At 38.0% G+C, this 13,775-nt stretch overlaps 1 protein-coding gene across 1 annotated transcript in view; it reads right to left on the bottom strand.

The window, feature by feature from the left end:
* Positions 1–6,000: 6,000 nt before the first annotated feature.
* FUT8 (fucosyltransferase 8) overlaps positions 6,001–13,775 on the bottom strand; it is a 387,285-nt gene continuing 379,510 nt past the window's right edge. The window contains exon 12 of the mRNA XM_044664838.1: positions 6,001–7,092. Coding sequence (XP_044520773.1) covers positions 6,775–7,092 — 318 coding nt within the window. The 3' untranslated portion in view covers positions 6,001–6,774. The remainder of the gene's footprint in view (positions 7,093–13,775) is intronic.

The following is a 13,775-nucleotide window of genomic DNA, read 5'->3' on the forward strand; positions in this document are numbered from 1 at the left end:
GGAAAAGAAAAAAAAAACACACATACTAGAGGAGGCTTGATAAGGATCAGATGAACTTTACCTGCTCAGAGAGTACACAGTGACCTCATTCTCCCAGAGAACAAAATAGTAGTGACAATAATCTTTACCTCCTTCCATCAGCAACGTGTTTTCTTCTGGGTGCCCCATTGTCTTCCCTGGGTCCTTCCTTCTTCCAAAATAGACCCCCAGAGAAGGTCTATTTTAGAGCAGAAATAATTCTGGCTCTCCAAATTCATCTAAAGCACGGAAATGCAAAGAGGTCTGGGTTACCTGAGTCCTAGCTGTCGGCATGAACTCTCAAAGGCAGCTGTTACAAGATAGCTTTTACATTCTCTCAAATTTAATAGGATCAATGTGATTCTCAAGTGTCAGCACTAATCCTTTGTTTAGACTTCTTGAACTTGGGAAGACCAGAGTTCAAATGTGACCTTAGATCCTTGCCAGCTGATCCTGGACAAGTCACTTAACCATTATTTGCATCAGTTTCCTCAGCTGTAAAATAAGGATAAATGACAATATTTGTCTACAAATGTGACCTCAGATCTTTGCTAGTTGATCCTGGACAAGTCACTTAACCACCATTTGTACAGTTTCCTCAGCTGTAAAAAGAGTATGAAAATAGCATTTGTCTACCATGGTTGTTGTGAGCATCAAATGAGATATTTGTAAAGTGGCCTGGCATTGTTCTTAGGATATTCTTAGCAAAGACACTGGTGTAGTTTGCTATTGTCTTCTCCAGAGTGTCCTCATTTTTACAGAAGAGGAACTGTGGTAAATAGGAGTTAAGTGACTTTTCTAGGGTCACTCAGCTAGTGCCTGAGGTAGGATTTGAACTTAGATCTTCCTGATTCTAAGCTGGGTATGCCATTGTAGCACCTAGCTGCCCATAGACATATATAAATGTTTATTTTCTTCTCTTCTTCCCTGAAGAAGTTTAAGAAATTCAGAAAGGGGTGTGTTTCTGTGTGCTTGTGTCTGGGGGTTGGGGGAACAGATTTGGGTGGAAGGCTTAGGTGAGCAGAGGGTCTACCAGGCTCATGAGGTGGCTAGGCAAAATAATTAGATATTATGTTAGGACAACTCTGCAAATAAGTAGCCTAGAATAATTTTGAAACTACTCAACGGGCAGAGCAAATCTCCAGAACATGCTCTTCTTCTTCCTGGCAGATGGGCTAAGCCCCAAGTGCACAGCTTGTAGTAACAGTGATGTTTGGTAAGTGTGCCAAGGAAACTTGAATTTCCTAAAGGCCTGCCATAGTCAAGTCAAGTCAGCAAGCATTATTAAGGGCTTCCCATGTGCCAGGCCTTGTGCTAAATGCTGGGAAAGAAAACACGAACAAAAAGACAGGATTAAGCCTGCCCTGTCATTCACTTTGCAGCCCTGCCCAGAGTTGGCAAACACCCTTTAAAATGTTTGCATGCATTTCGCTTTTCATCAGTTGGACTGTGTTAATGCACTCCATTAATTTAGTCCAACAGGATGTTGTGTAAATGGACAAGATCTGGTGTTGTTGCTTGGTATTTTCAATTGTGTCTGACTCTTGTGACCCCATTTGGGGTTTTCTTGGCAGATACTAGAGTGGTTTATCATTTCAGCTCTTTTACAGATGAAGAAACTGAGTTAAGTCACTTGCCCAGGGTCCCACACTTAGTATCTGAAACCAGATTTAAATTCAGAAAGAGGGGTCTTCCTGACTCCAGACCCAGCACTCTCTCTACAGTGGCCTTAAGTGGGCAGGAAAGGGTAGTATTGAACAGAGAGGTCAACCAAGTTGCTTTGAGGTACATAAAACCAGTATTTGTGGCAAGATTTGGGCTCAGGTCTTCCTGATCTACTTTGAGGTCCCACTATCACCTCAAAACCAACACAGGCAAGTCTCCTTTTTCTTGCAGTGACATGATCTTCTTTCCATTCCCTGATTAAAAGTGTTAAAACCATCTTCAACCCTTCCCTGTCCATCTTTTAGATCTAAACTGCTACTAAACACTACCGTAGTAAATACTATTCCTTAGAAAATTTCCTCTCGTGCTTCCTACTGCCATCCTACTAGCTCAGGCTTTCATCATTTCATATCAGAATTATTCCAGATCCTTATTTCTTCTCCCTCTTCTTCCTGCCACCACACAAGTTCAGACCTTCATCATTTTATATTTGAATTATTCTACAACATTCCTAGGGAGTCCATTAAGCCTTAGCTCCTTTCCTTCCTATCTTCCCCTTAAACTCAGTTAAGTGATCAGTACCTGCTCAATGAATGCTCTTCCAGACTGATTTTCCTAAAACACGCTATCATGTCACTTAAGTGCTCAAACTGGCCTTGGATTGAGAAGGTAAGGCAGCCAGTTATAGATCTCAAGGAACCGAAACAGGGCCATACTCACCCCTAACTACACTGTTTATGAATAGCTTCTAAACTATTGAAAAGAAACTCAATTTAAAAAAAAAAGATACAAGGAAGACATATGCTCTTGTTTCATTATTACCCTTGGATGCCAGTCTTGCTCTAGGGCTAGGAGATGAAGCTGTATATAGAATCACATCCCAGGAAATTGGGTCTATCGAGAAGTATAGATGGCTTCCTGGTGGCCCTGGTGTAGTGAAGGCTTTTATAATGAGATAGACAATTTTTATAAATGTAACAATCTAGGGCTGGCCACACCAATCACGAGTGTAGACACGGACAAACAAAGGGATTGGTAGAATTTTTGTCCTTTCAGCTATGCCTATTGTTCCATCATATCTGACTCTTTGGAACTCCATTTGAGGTTTTCTTGGCAAAGATACTGAAGTGGTTTCCATTTCCTTCTCCAGCTCCATTTTTAGAAGAAGAAACTGAGGCAAATGGGATTAAGTAACTTCCCCAGGGTCACACAGCTAGTAAGCGCCTGCGGTTGGATTTGAACTCAGGTCTTCCAGACTCCAGGCCTGGTGCTCTATCTGTTGTGCCACCTAGCTACTCATGTACATAGCTCTCCTTCTAAGGGAAGAGGGTCTGATCTAACCAACTGGCACTGATTGGAAGACCTAGGTCCAGTGCAAACATGAGCAAGTCACCTAAGCTTTTTCCTTCAGGTTCTTCAACAATAAAATGGTACTGTGGAGACCAAATGACATCATGTACATGAAGGAGTTTTGTAAAACCTGAAGCCCCATCTAGAAGGTTGATATTATTTTAGAATTCAAGGTTTTTAAAAGGCAAAGCTTAGAGGCCAAAAATTTTATTCCTTATGTTTTAGAAAGGCCATCAGAAATCATTTAGCCCAAGCCCTATATTTTATGGCTTAGGAAACTGAGACTCTTTAAAGAGGAAAAATTTACTTAAGGTTATATGATTAATGTGGCAGGGCCAGAAATTTGAACCCAGGTCTCTTGACTTCTATCCTGGCGCACTGTTTTAAATGATTTAGTCTTAAGCTAGTCTTCCTTCAGGGGATAACTCAGACTCAGTGCTAGATCAGATAATTCTAAAGACTAAATTATATCAAAATTATATCAGAATAGTTCAAAAGCTCTACCATCTCAATCAACTTTCATTTGTACCAAAACAAATTTAAGGACAGCTAAGTGGCTTGGTGGATAGAATGCTAGGCCTGGAGTCAGGAAGAATCATCTTCCTGAATTCAAATTCAGCCTCAGATACTTATTAGCTGTATGATCCTGGGGAAGTCATCCCATTTGCCCTCAGTTTCCTCATCATAAAATGAGCTAGAGAAGGAAATGGCAAACCACTTCAGAGTCTTTCCTGAGAAAATCCCAAAAAGAATTACCAAGAGTTGGACACAACTTAAAAATGACAGAACAACAGCGATGAAACTGCCTGATGGTTGGGTTTTTTTTGCACTTAAAGAGTATGAGAAAGTGTTCTAAATCTCTAATAATTAGAGAAATGCAAATCAAAACAACTCTGAGGTATCACCTCACACCTAGCAGAATGGCTAAAATGAAAGAAGGGGAGAGTAATGAATGCTGGAGGGGATGTGGCAAAATTGGGATATTAATGCATTGCTGGTGGAGTTGTGAACTGATCCAACCATTCTGGCTGGCAATTTGGAATCATGCTCAAAGGGCTATAAAAGAATGCCTGCCCTTTGATCCAGCCATACCATTGTTGGGTTTGTACCCCAAAGAGATCATAGATAAACAGACTTGTACGAAAATATTTATAGCCGTGCTTTTTGTAGTGGCAAAAAACTGGAAAATGAGGGGATGTCCTTCAATTGGGGAATGGCTGAACAAATTGTGGTATATGCTGGTGATGGAATACTATTGTGCTCAAAGGAATAATAAACTGGAGGAATTCCATGTGAATTGGAGAGACCTCTAGGAAGTGATGCAGAGTGAAAGGAGCAGAGCCAGAAGAGCATTGTACACAGAGACTGATATACTGTGGTAAAATCGAATGTAATGCTTTACCAGCAGCAATGCAATGACATAAGACACAAGACAGCTCTGAGGGATTTATGGTAAAGATGCTACCCACGTTCAGAGGAAGGACTGCAGGAGAGGAAACATAGAAGATAAACAATTGCTTGAATGCATGGGCTGAGGAGGACATGATTGGGGATGTGGACTCGAAAATACCACACCAATGTAACTAACAACAATTTGGAAATAGGCCCTGAACAAGGACACATGTTACAACCAGTGGAAATGTGCATTGGCCATGGGTGGGGGGAGAGCGGGGGGTGAAGGGGAAAGTAGGGGCATAAAGTATGTAAACAGGTTAAAAATGAATATTAATAAATGTTTAATAATTAAAAAAAAGAGTAGTCTAACATCAGAGATAGGGACATTGTTAGGCAGCTGTGCGAGAAAACTGCACACTGACCTTTCATTTTATTTTATTTTAGTGAGACAAGAGAGAATGGCTATGGGAAACACTGTGGCCTCTGGAATAGAAGATTAGTCTTAGAATCAGGAAGACCTGGGTTCAAGTCCCAATTTTGACTCATACTAGCTATGTGACCATGGACAAGTCATTTAAGACTTTCAGTACCACAGGTATCTAAAATTTTAACTCTAAAGTTATAGGCAACACGCTAATCCACATTGTCCACCTGGAGTTCCTTACAGATACAGAAATCATAAATGAGAGGTAGAAAAGATAAAGGAGAAGAGGAAAGAATGAGAGTTCAAGAAGAGAAAGAATAAAAAGAGAGAAACACCAAAACTAGGAGCTGAATTATCTTTTCTGACTGAACTTTTTGATACTGACCCCCAAAATATTCAGATTTTTCATTTGGAAACTGGAAGGTCCTTACAAGGTGTTTGCAACCACCAGGTTATATACAAGTGAGCCACACTTTTAATAAAAATGGTGACTTCTTAAGCATGTTCAGAGAGAGTTCACTAATTCCTATCCAACAGGTAATACAGAATTTGGAAGAGTGTACTAGACTCAACTTAGTTTTGTAGACCCCCTACTATCCTTTTTTCCCATTAAAAAAAATTACTTTATTTATGTATAATTGACTCCATATATAATGGGATAGACACTGGAGACCACGGTTTACCACACTTCATCAGTAAACATCTGAAGATCCTTGCTACTTTCAGAAATTGGATAAGGATGTTGGAAAAGGATAAGGTCTTTTCAGTCATAGTTACTAGAGTATCTGGTCCAGTAGGATATATACACTAATGATATTCATGACTTCTCATATACATATCCACACACAAAATTACATTTTAATTGGAAATATAACCGAATAAGCCTGGGACAGTTTTCACTTTAGAGCTTTTTCTCATCATGGTGGTGAGAAGAAAGAATTACTTCATTTGAGTTTTCTATATTATGAACCAAGTCCTTCCTCTCTACAGCCCCCACCTTGCCCCATCAAACTAAGAAGAAAAAAAGGGAAAAAAAGTGCTGAACAACTTAATAATAAGCACATAGGAGAACTTTCCATTATTCTTTCATTACAATGTTGATTGCCAGTTCTCTCACTGACCACAAATATTAAAAGAACTTACAAAACTTCTATTTTTTAAATTTATTTTTTGTTATCAAAGACAATGTCCAGAAACATTAAGTACTAAAGAATTTGTTCATGGCATTGTTTTACAAAAGTTCCTAATGGAGGGTGAATAGTTTATTTTCAGATGTATCCTTCACTTATTAATGATGAGGTGATGAATCAATGCAATTACTTAAAAAAAAAACTTGTAAAGAAAAGAACATCTAATTCTCATTCTGAATCTGTTGGTCGGAGCAGGTTTGGTGGTCATGGCACCACCAATAATTTAAGAGCCAACTCTTCCCCCACCAACTCAGGGAGAGGAGTTTGGTTCTTCTGAACAGGTCACACAGATCTCTCAAATATAGGCACCATGTTTGAAATCTCACACATATAAAATTATGTTCATGTCACTCAAATTACACAACGTGGCAGTGTTAAAAAGTCAGAATTATAGTCAATTAATGACAGAGTGTAGGCCAAATGCTCACTTCATGATGAATGAAGGGGATGGAACCTTGAAAGAAGGGGCAAGGGAGAAAACAACTGTTTGCATGTGAGTAGGCTATTGGTCTGCGCACAGGGGCAAGTGCATTGTAACAAAATGTGTTCGTTAAGGAGGAATTCCAGTTATGGTTCATCCATCTGTTTTAAGCTGTTCATTCAGTTTCAGTCCCGAAGGCTTTCATTCATTTAATTCTGGGTTAAAACGTAAATTCAAAGTTTAGTTAGTATGCTGTTTGGCTCAAACCAGTTCAAACTGAGTGAGTTTGTTCCATTCCCTTGCCTGCAAACTTATTTCTCAGCTTCTGGGTATGTGGGGTACTTGACTGTCTCTATTTTCTCTTTCACTTTATAGGAAGGGTACAAGCCTGTTCTCCCTAGTTTCCTATTGACACCTTTAGAATAGCCATCCCAGTGGTTTCCAGCCACGCCAATGACATCTCCAGGGTCCATAGGGATTTCGTCAGCAGTTCGTGGTCGGTGAGGATAAACAGCAATCTGGTTGTGGGCATTCTGGCCCCCAAAATAGTAAATGTCATCCAAAGAATGGAAATAGGCAGAGGCATCCGGATGTAGCGTCTGCATGATTTCATAAGCAACTCGACAGACCTTGGAAAAGAGGAAAAAGAACAATGACTATATAGCAGAAGTAGTCATGGACAGCAACTGAAATTCATCAAGGAAAGTCATAGGCTAGGAAGGGGCAGGGATCAGCACATGGAGGTGCTTGTTCAAGTATTACTGGGCTATATGGTCAATTATGATAGTGCAAATGAGTTTACAGTTTTATAGTCCATGAGAATGTAAGCTCCATGATGGCTTGCTTTTTGCCTCTTTTTGGATCCCTAGGGCTTAGCACAGTGCCTGGCATGTAGTAAGTGCTTAATAAATGTTTATTTATTGATTAACTTTACCTCTCTGACTTGTATTCTTTTCTACAAAAAGGATGAGGAAACAGTGCTTCTACAAGGAACCTGAGGAAGATAGGTCTAAGCATGAAAAACAGTGTGTATGGGCTACATATCATTGTTGTTAAGTCGTTTCAGCTGTGTTTGACTCTTTGTGGCCCCATTTGGGGTTTTCATGGCAAAGATACTGGAGTGGTTTGTCATGTCCTTCTCCAGCTCATTTTACAGATGAGGACACTGAGGCAAACAGGGTTAAGTGGCATGTTCAAGGTCACACAGCGAGTATCTGAAGCAAAGATTTGAATTCACAAAGAGGAGTGTTCCTGACACTTGAATCACTGCACCATCTACATACAATTGGCCTTGAAATAATCCTAAGTAGGGTTGGACTAAGCAGCTAGGTGACTCAGTGGATCGAATTCTGGGATTAGATATCAGGAAGATGTGAGTTCAGATATGATCTCAGGTTCTTACTAGCTATGTGACCCTAGGCAAGTCACTTAACCTCTGTGTCTTTAATCTACTGGAGAAGGAAATGGCAAACCGCTCCAGGGCCTTTGCCGAGAAAAACCTATGAAGAGCACTGGCATGCTCTGGTCTGTAGGGTCATGAAAAGTTAGACACAAATGAACCACGAGGACTGAACTATGGGCAGAATAGAGCTCTGTCTATAAATCAAATAGTCACTTGATGATGAAGGTCCTTACCATTACAGAACACACCTCCTACCTTCTGGCTAAAGTCTAAAATCCCATTCTTTTATCTCAATATTTTTTAGGTCTGTTAAATACACTTGGAAGAGATAATAGTTTCTAAGTGAGCTTAGTGGAAAGAGCACTGGATATGGAATCAAAAAGACTTGAATTCAAATCTAGTCTCAGATACTTATTAGCTGTATGACCCTGATCCAGTCTCTTCACTATCTCAGTTTCTTCACCAATAAGGGGGATTATAATAGTACATACTTCACAGGGTTGTCATGAAGACAAAATAAGATAACAAGCAAAATGCTTTGCAAACTTTAAAGTGTTTTACAAATGCTAATTACTATTATTATCAGTCATTTATACCATAGTATTATAGACACAAAATGCACTGAGGCCTCAGCTGTGCCACAAAATAGCAAGAAATAATATGTATGTTTTGCATGACTTCACATGCATAATTTATGGTTTGGGGGAGTACCTGGAGGGGAGACAGAGAATTTGGAATTCAAAAAACCTTTTAAATGAATGTAAAAATTAATAATAATAATAATAAAAAGAAATAACAAGATCTCATGTCCTAGACCTGGTCTTACTTGAAACATAGACTTAATTAGTCTTCTTTGAATAGAATTAATCTCCTTAAAGAATCTTCATTCTCTGAAATTAGGATTAAAGAATTTCTCTTGTTTTTGGTGACCAAATCAGGGGTGGCAATGTTTTTGCTTAATTCATTTAAGAGAACTCTTTGTTCATCTTTAACTAGAATGAAAGGGGAATTAAGAAGGAGTGTTTGGTTTTAGGGAGATATTTCTCCAGGGACACACCCAACATTAATATTACTATTATTCTGTCTGGTAAATGAAAACCCCAAAGACCTAAACAACATACCTTTGTTTGATTTTGCTGGAGAATTTTGTCTTTTGTTTTAGGACTATTATAAAATATAAGTAGAGACCACTTGGGGGATAGAAAATTCCAATTAGTAGAGGAAACTTTGCCTGGTTGGCCTGTTCTCTAAGTGGGAATGCTTGTATATTAGTAAATTGGCTGCGATAGACTTTGGCTAAAATACAGAGTACAAAGGTTCCCCCCCGCCCCCACAATGGAACAAAGCAATTTCAAGTCCTTTCCTGAGGAAAGAGTTTTAGAGAGAAAATACTGCCAACCAGGAGAAGGGAATATGATTATGCAGGGAAAGGACATAGACTAGAGAGGCTGCTGACATCAAGACTAACTTTACTTATTTCAAAATATGCCTCAGGCCTGGCCTTGTAGATGGAAAATGTTCAAATTAAATATGATGATAAAGTTGTTAATAAAATATAGCATGACCAACCCTTCCCCCCAACCTATTATAACTAAAATCCAAAATCCAGTTAATGTCATTTTTTATCCAGAAGACCAGTCAATAAACATTTATTAAGTTCTAGTATGTGCCACAATTATCACATCATACCTTTGTGTATTTTTAAATCCTTAGCACCCAGGTACTTGAAACAATTCATTTCAATTCAGCCAACATTCATTAAATAATCTATTTTATCAAGGCACTATACTAAGTTCTAGAAAGAAAAAAGAAAAAAGGCTCTGTGCCTAGAGGGACATTCCACTGGGGGCTATAACTCAAACACAGATTTAAGTACATACAAGTTCATTTGCAAAGGGAGAGAATATTGACAAGCGGGAAGGGGAGGGCACAGGTGGAAGGATTGAGAGGCTTCACAAAAGGATATGGCAGCCAGAGATTTTTAAAAGGCAAAGGTAGGAGAGAGTGTTTGCCTAGTCAAGGCAAAGAAACAGAAAATAGAAGAATGATGAGTTCCACTAACAGTAATAGGCAAGTTTAGATGAGGTATAGAATATGTTAAAGGGAGTTAACATGAGACTAAGTAGGGAAAAGTAGGTAGGAACTGGACTATGGAGGGTTTTAAATTACATTTAAGGAGTTTGCATTTTAACTTGGAGGCAACAGAATTTCCTGAAGATTTCTGAGCAGTAGTAACATTGTAGGATATGTATTTTAGATCAATTAATTTGGCAGCTTTTGGAAAATTGATAGGGGGAGAGGAGAGACTGAAAGCTAGGAGATCAAGTAAGAGGCTATGACAATAGTCCAGCTAAGTGGTGATGAGGTCCTAAACTAGTGTCCTGGCCATATGTTTGGGGAGAAGGGAGTTGATTCCAGAGGTGTTATGGAGGTATAAAATGCAAGATTTAGCCAACTGAGAGAGAGGCAAGAATCAAAAATGACTCTAAGGTTTTGAATCTTGAAGAGGGTAGCACCTTCCAAAAAACTAGGGAATACTGGAGGAGTGCTAGGTTTAAGGGGGAAGTTGAGATTTGTTTTTTATGAGTTTGAGGTGTCAGTGGGGTATCCGGGTCTGGATATTCCATGGGCAGTTGGTAATATGGGACTTTTCAGATTAGATAAGGGATGAATGTGTAGGTTTACACAAAGATAATAACTGAATTCATGAGAGCCAGAGAGAGTGCAGAGAGACAAGAGATAAAGCAAAGGAGACTGAGTCAGAATGGTCTGCAAGTAGAGTAAGAAAAGGAATATCACAGAGGTAAGACTGAGTCAAAATGGTCAGACAGGTAGGAGAAGAACCCAAAGCAGTATCATAGAAGGCAAATGATATAAGTAGGAATAACAAGGTGTGAAGGAGGAAGGAGTAATAATAAATGTTAAAAGTTTCAGAAAAATAAAAGAGAATGAGGACTAGGACAGCTTTAGCAGATAAGAACTCATAGACAACCAGAGAATTATTTCAGTCAAGTGATAGAATCATTAATTTTTTCTTTCTTATTATGTACTGTCATGATGAATACAAAGAACAAAAAAGAGGATTGCATATGATGCCATGATTTTCTATTACATATAGATTTGAAAAAAAATAGATGTGAAATTTAACTTGGCAGTTTAACAATGTGTCACTCTTGTCTAAGTCCTTTTCTAAATTTCTCTCTGCTCCATTCTAAAACATTTTTAAAATTTAATTGACACTCCTTTCTTTTGTGTGTGTGTGTGTGTGTGTGTGTGTGTGTGTGTGTGTGTGTGTGTGTGTGTGTNTGTGTGTGTGTGTGTGTGTGTGTGTGTGTGTGTGTGTGTGTGTGTGTGTGTGTGTGTAATTGGGGAGGGAGGAAGGTTGCTACGACTTCCTCTTAAATCTTCCCTTTCCCACTCAACAAAAACAAGTCTTCCCTTGTTAAAAAAAAAAAGATAAAGTCAAGAAAAATAAATCCAAAAGTGGTCATTTCTGAAAATTTATGTTTCATTTGATACCTCCAATTAATAACCTCTGTCAAAAGATAAGAAGCATGATTCTTCAACAGTCTTCTGAAGTTATCATGGATCTTTGCACTAATGAAAATTCTTAAGACTTTCAGACTTGTATTCCTTTCACAATCCAGCAATCATTACATAAATTGTTTTCCTGGTTTTGCTCACTTCGCTGTATCAGTTTATATAATTCTTCAGATTATTACAGTGAGTTTATATTACATTCTGTTCAAATAAGAAATTTTATTCAATAGATCTCCAAGTAATGATCACCACTTTGTTTTCAGTTCCTTGCTATAACAAAATGTATCATTAAAAATACTCTTCTGCAGATGGATTCTTTCATTCTTTATTTAATCTCTTTGGTGGCCCCAGAATGGTTGTTTCAAATCATAGTTCCATCAATAACTATTATCCTTTTTTAGTTATCTTTGCCAGTCCGATGGACATGAGATGTCACTTCACAATTATTCTAATTTATATTGCTCTTATTAAGAGTAATTGGGAACATTTTTTTCATATTGTTATTGATAGCTTGCTTTTTTCAGATACATTTGCTGTAAAGATGTTAACTCTTTCCCTTCAAGGTTTGAAGTGATTTTGTCCCTGTAAAAATTTTTCAATTTATCTCTTGTGGTCCTTTCTATCTCGTGTTCCTATCCTTTACATCTCTTCTAGCTTTATAATCTTTCTATTTTCATTTTGCCCTCTTGTTCTAATAAATGCGAGCAGTTTTCTTTTCTTTTTGATTTCTTAAAATACACCAGTTTTTTAATTTGATCATGATTTTCAGGGAGTCTTATGGTTCTTAAATTGTCTCCTCTGACTGTTTTATAGATCAGCTGTTTTGATTCTAGAGATCTTATAATTTCTTCTATTGATTTCTTTTGACTTTATTCTAATATTTTTGTTGCCTCATAGAATTATCAAGTTCTAACTAATCCATTCTATTTTTGGGGGGAGCCCACCACTTGGGTAAGATTTTCCTCTTACTATTCTAGGTTTCTGTTCAGTTTCACTTAATTATCAAGTCCTCCTTATAATTTGCAAGTCCTTGATATTATCAAATAGTTCAACACCAGAAACAGATAATTTTATCAAAGGAAATTACATTAAAGAAAGTGTACTAACATCAACTTTGATGCTGTAATATTGGAATTTTCATTTTTCCTGAAGTTTAACACCCTTTACATGTGCTGTCTTATGCTATTAGAACGTAAGCTCATTCAGGGCAAGTCCAGCTCTATTTTTCTATTTGTATCCTCATTGCTTACTATAGTGCTCTGCACATAATAATCATTCATGCATTATGATGAGGACCAAGTTATCATCAATTTAGGCAGAATTGGTTTTTAGCTTGCAATATATAATACAACATCATTGTTATAATAAAGTGAACTATATTCCAACTATTTGCATGCTGATAATCCAAACTCATTTATATTTTGCAGTCAAGATCAGTTTGCATTTACATTTGATTATAGGTTTGTCTGATGTTCTGGTAATTCACTTCTAACGAAATAATGAATGCCATATAGTTAAAAATTATCAGCTTAAGGTCAGATATGAAGCTATCTAGCTTCTCAATTATGATTCAGGCTTTAATTCCTTGTAATTCCATTCTGTAGTTTTAATATAGTCCCTGAAGATCATAAGATAAATCTAAAGCTGATTCAGCATGCCTACCCCAGGAATGCTATATGTTCCAGATAGTTTCTGATCCCCTGTCCCTGATCAAAACTTGTCTGTACTGTTATTCCATTTTTTTTTTTTGCTAGGGTTAGTATAGCAAATTAACCTAAACTATCTAGTACTTAGCACAGGTGCCTAGCACAAAGTAGGTACATAGCAAATGCTAACTGACTATGAACAATACACATAAATCAATGTTACTCTCCCCAAGTAATCACATTTTAAGAGGGACATTCAATACCACACCTGAAGGAGTGAACAATTGTGAGATTTTAGGGTGCTGAGGCAGGCATATGCAAGAGAGATCTTGAAGATTAAGGGAGGTTGGGCTTGCTTAAATCATAGCACGTAGGTGGCTGGAGCTATACCTATACAAAAAAGCCAGCTTTGCAGGGAAGTGGTAATTCATATCCACTACACAACCCACAGCTGTTAATCAATAATTAAGGACCAAGTGTAACTGTCCAAATAACTGAAAACAAAAACAAATCTCTTTCCCAATCATAGAGATGGGATAATTTAGTGTAAATTCCAAAGACTGCATTACTTAAGGGCTCCATTGAAAATCACCCAGAAAACAACAAAGCTGCTGTGTTAATTACCTGTGGCTTCCTCCCCCAGCCTTCTCCTTACAAATGTAAATAGCTTGCCTGCCCAGCTGATGCCAACACTAGGCAAGGTTTGATTTTGACAGGTGACATT

This window comes from Gracilinanus agilis, chromosome 2 (assembly GCF_016433145.1).
Source record: "Gracilinanus agilis isolate LMUSP501 chromosome 2, AgileGrace, whole genome shotgun sequence".
Taxonomy (NCBI): Eukaryota; Metazoa; Chordata; class Mammalia; order Didelphimorphia; family Didelphidae; genus Gracilinanus; species Gracilinanus agilis.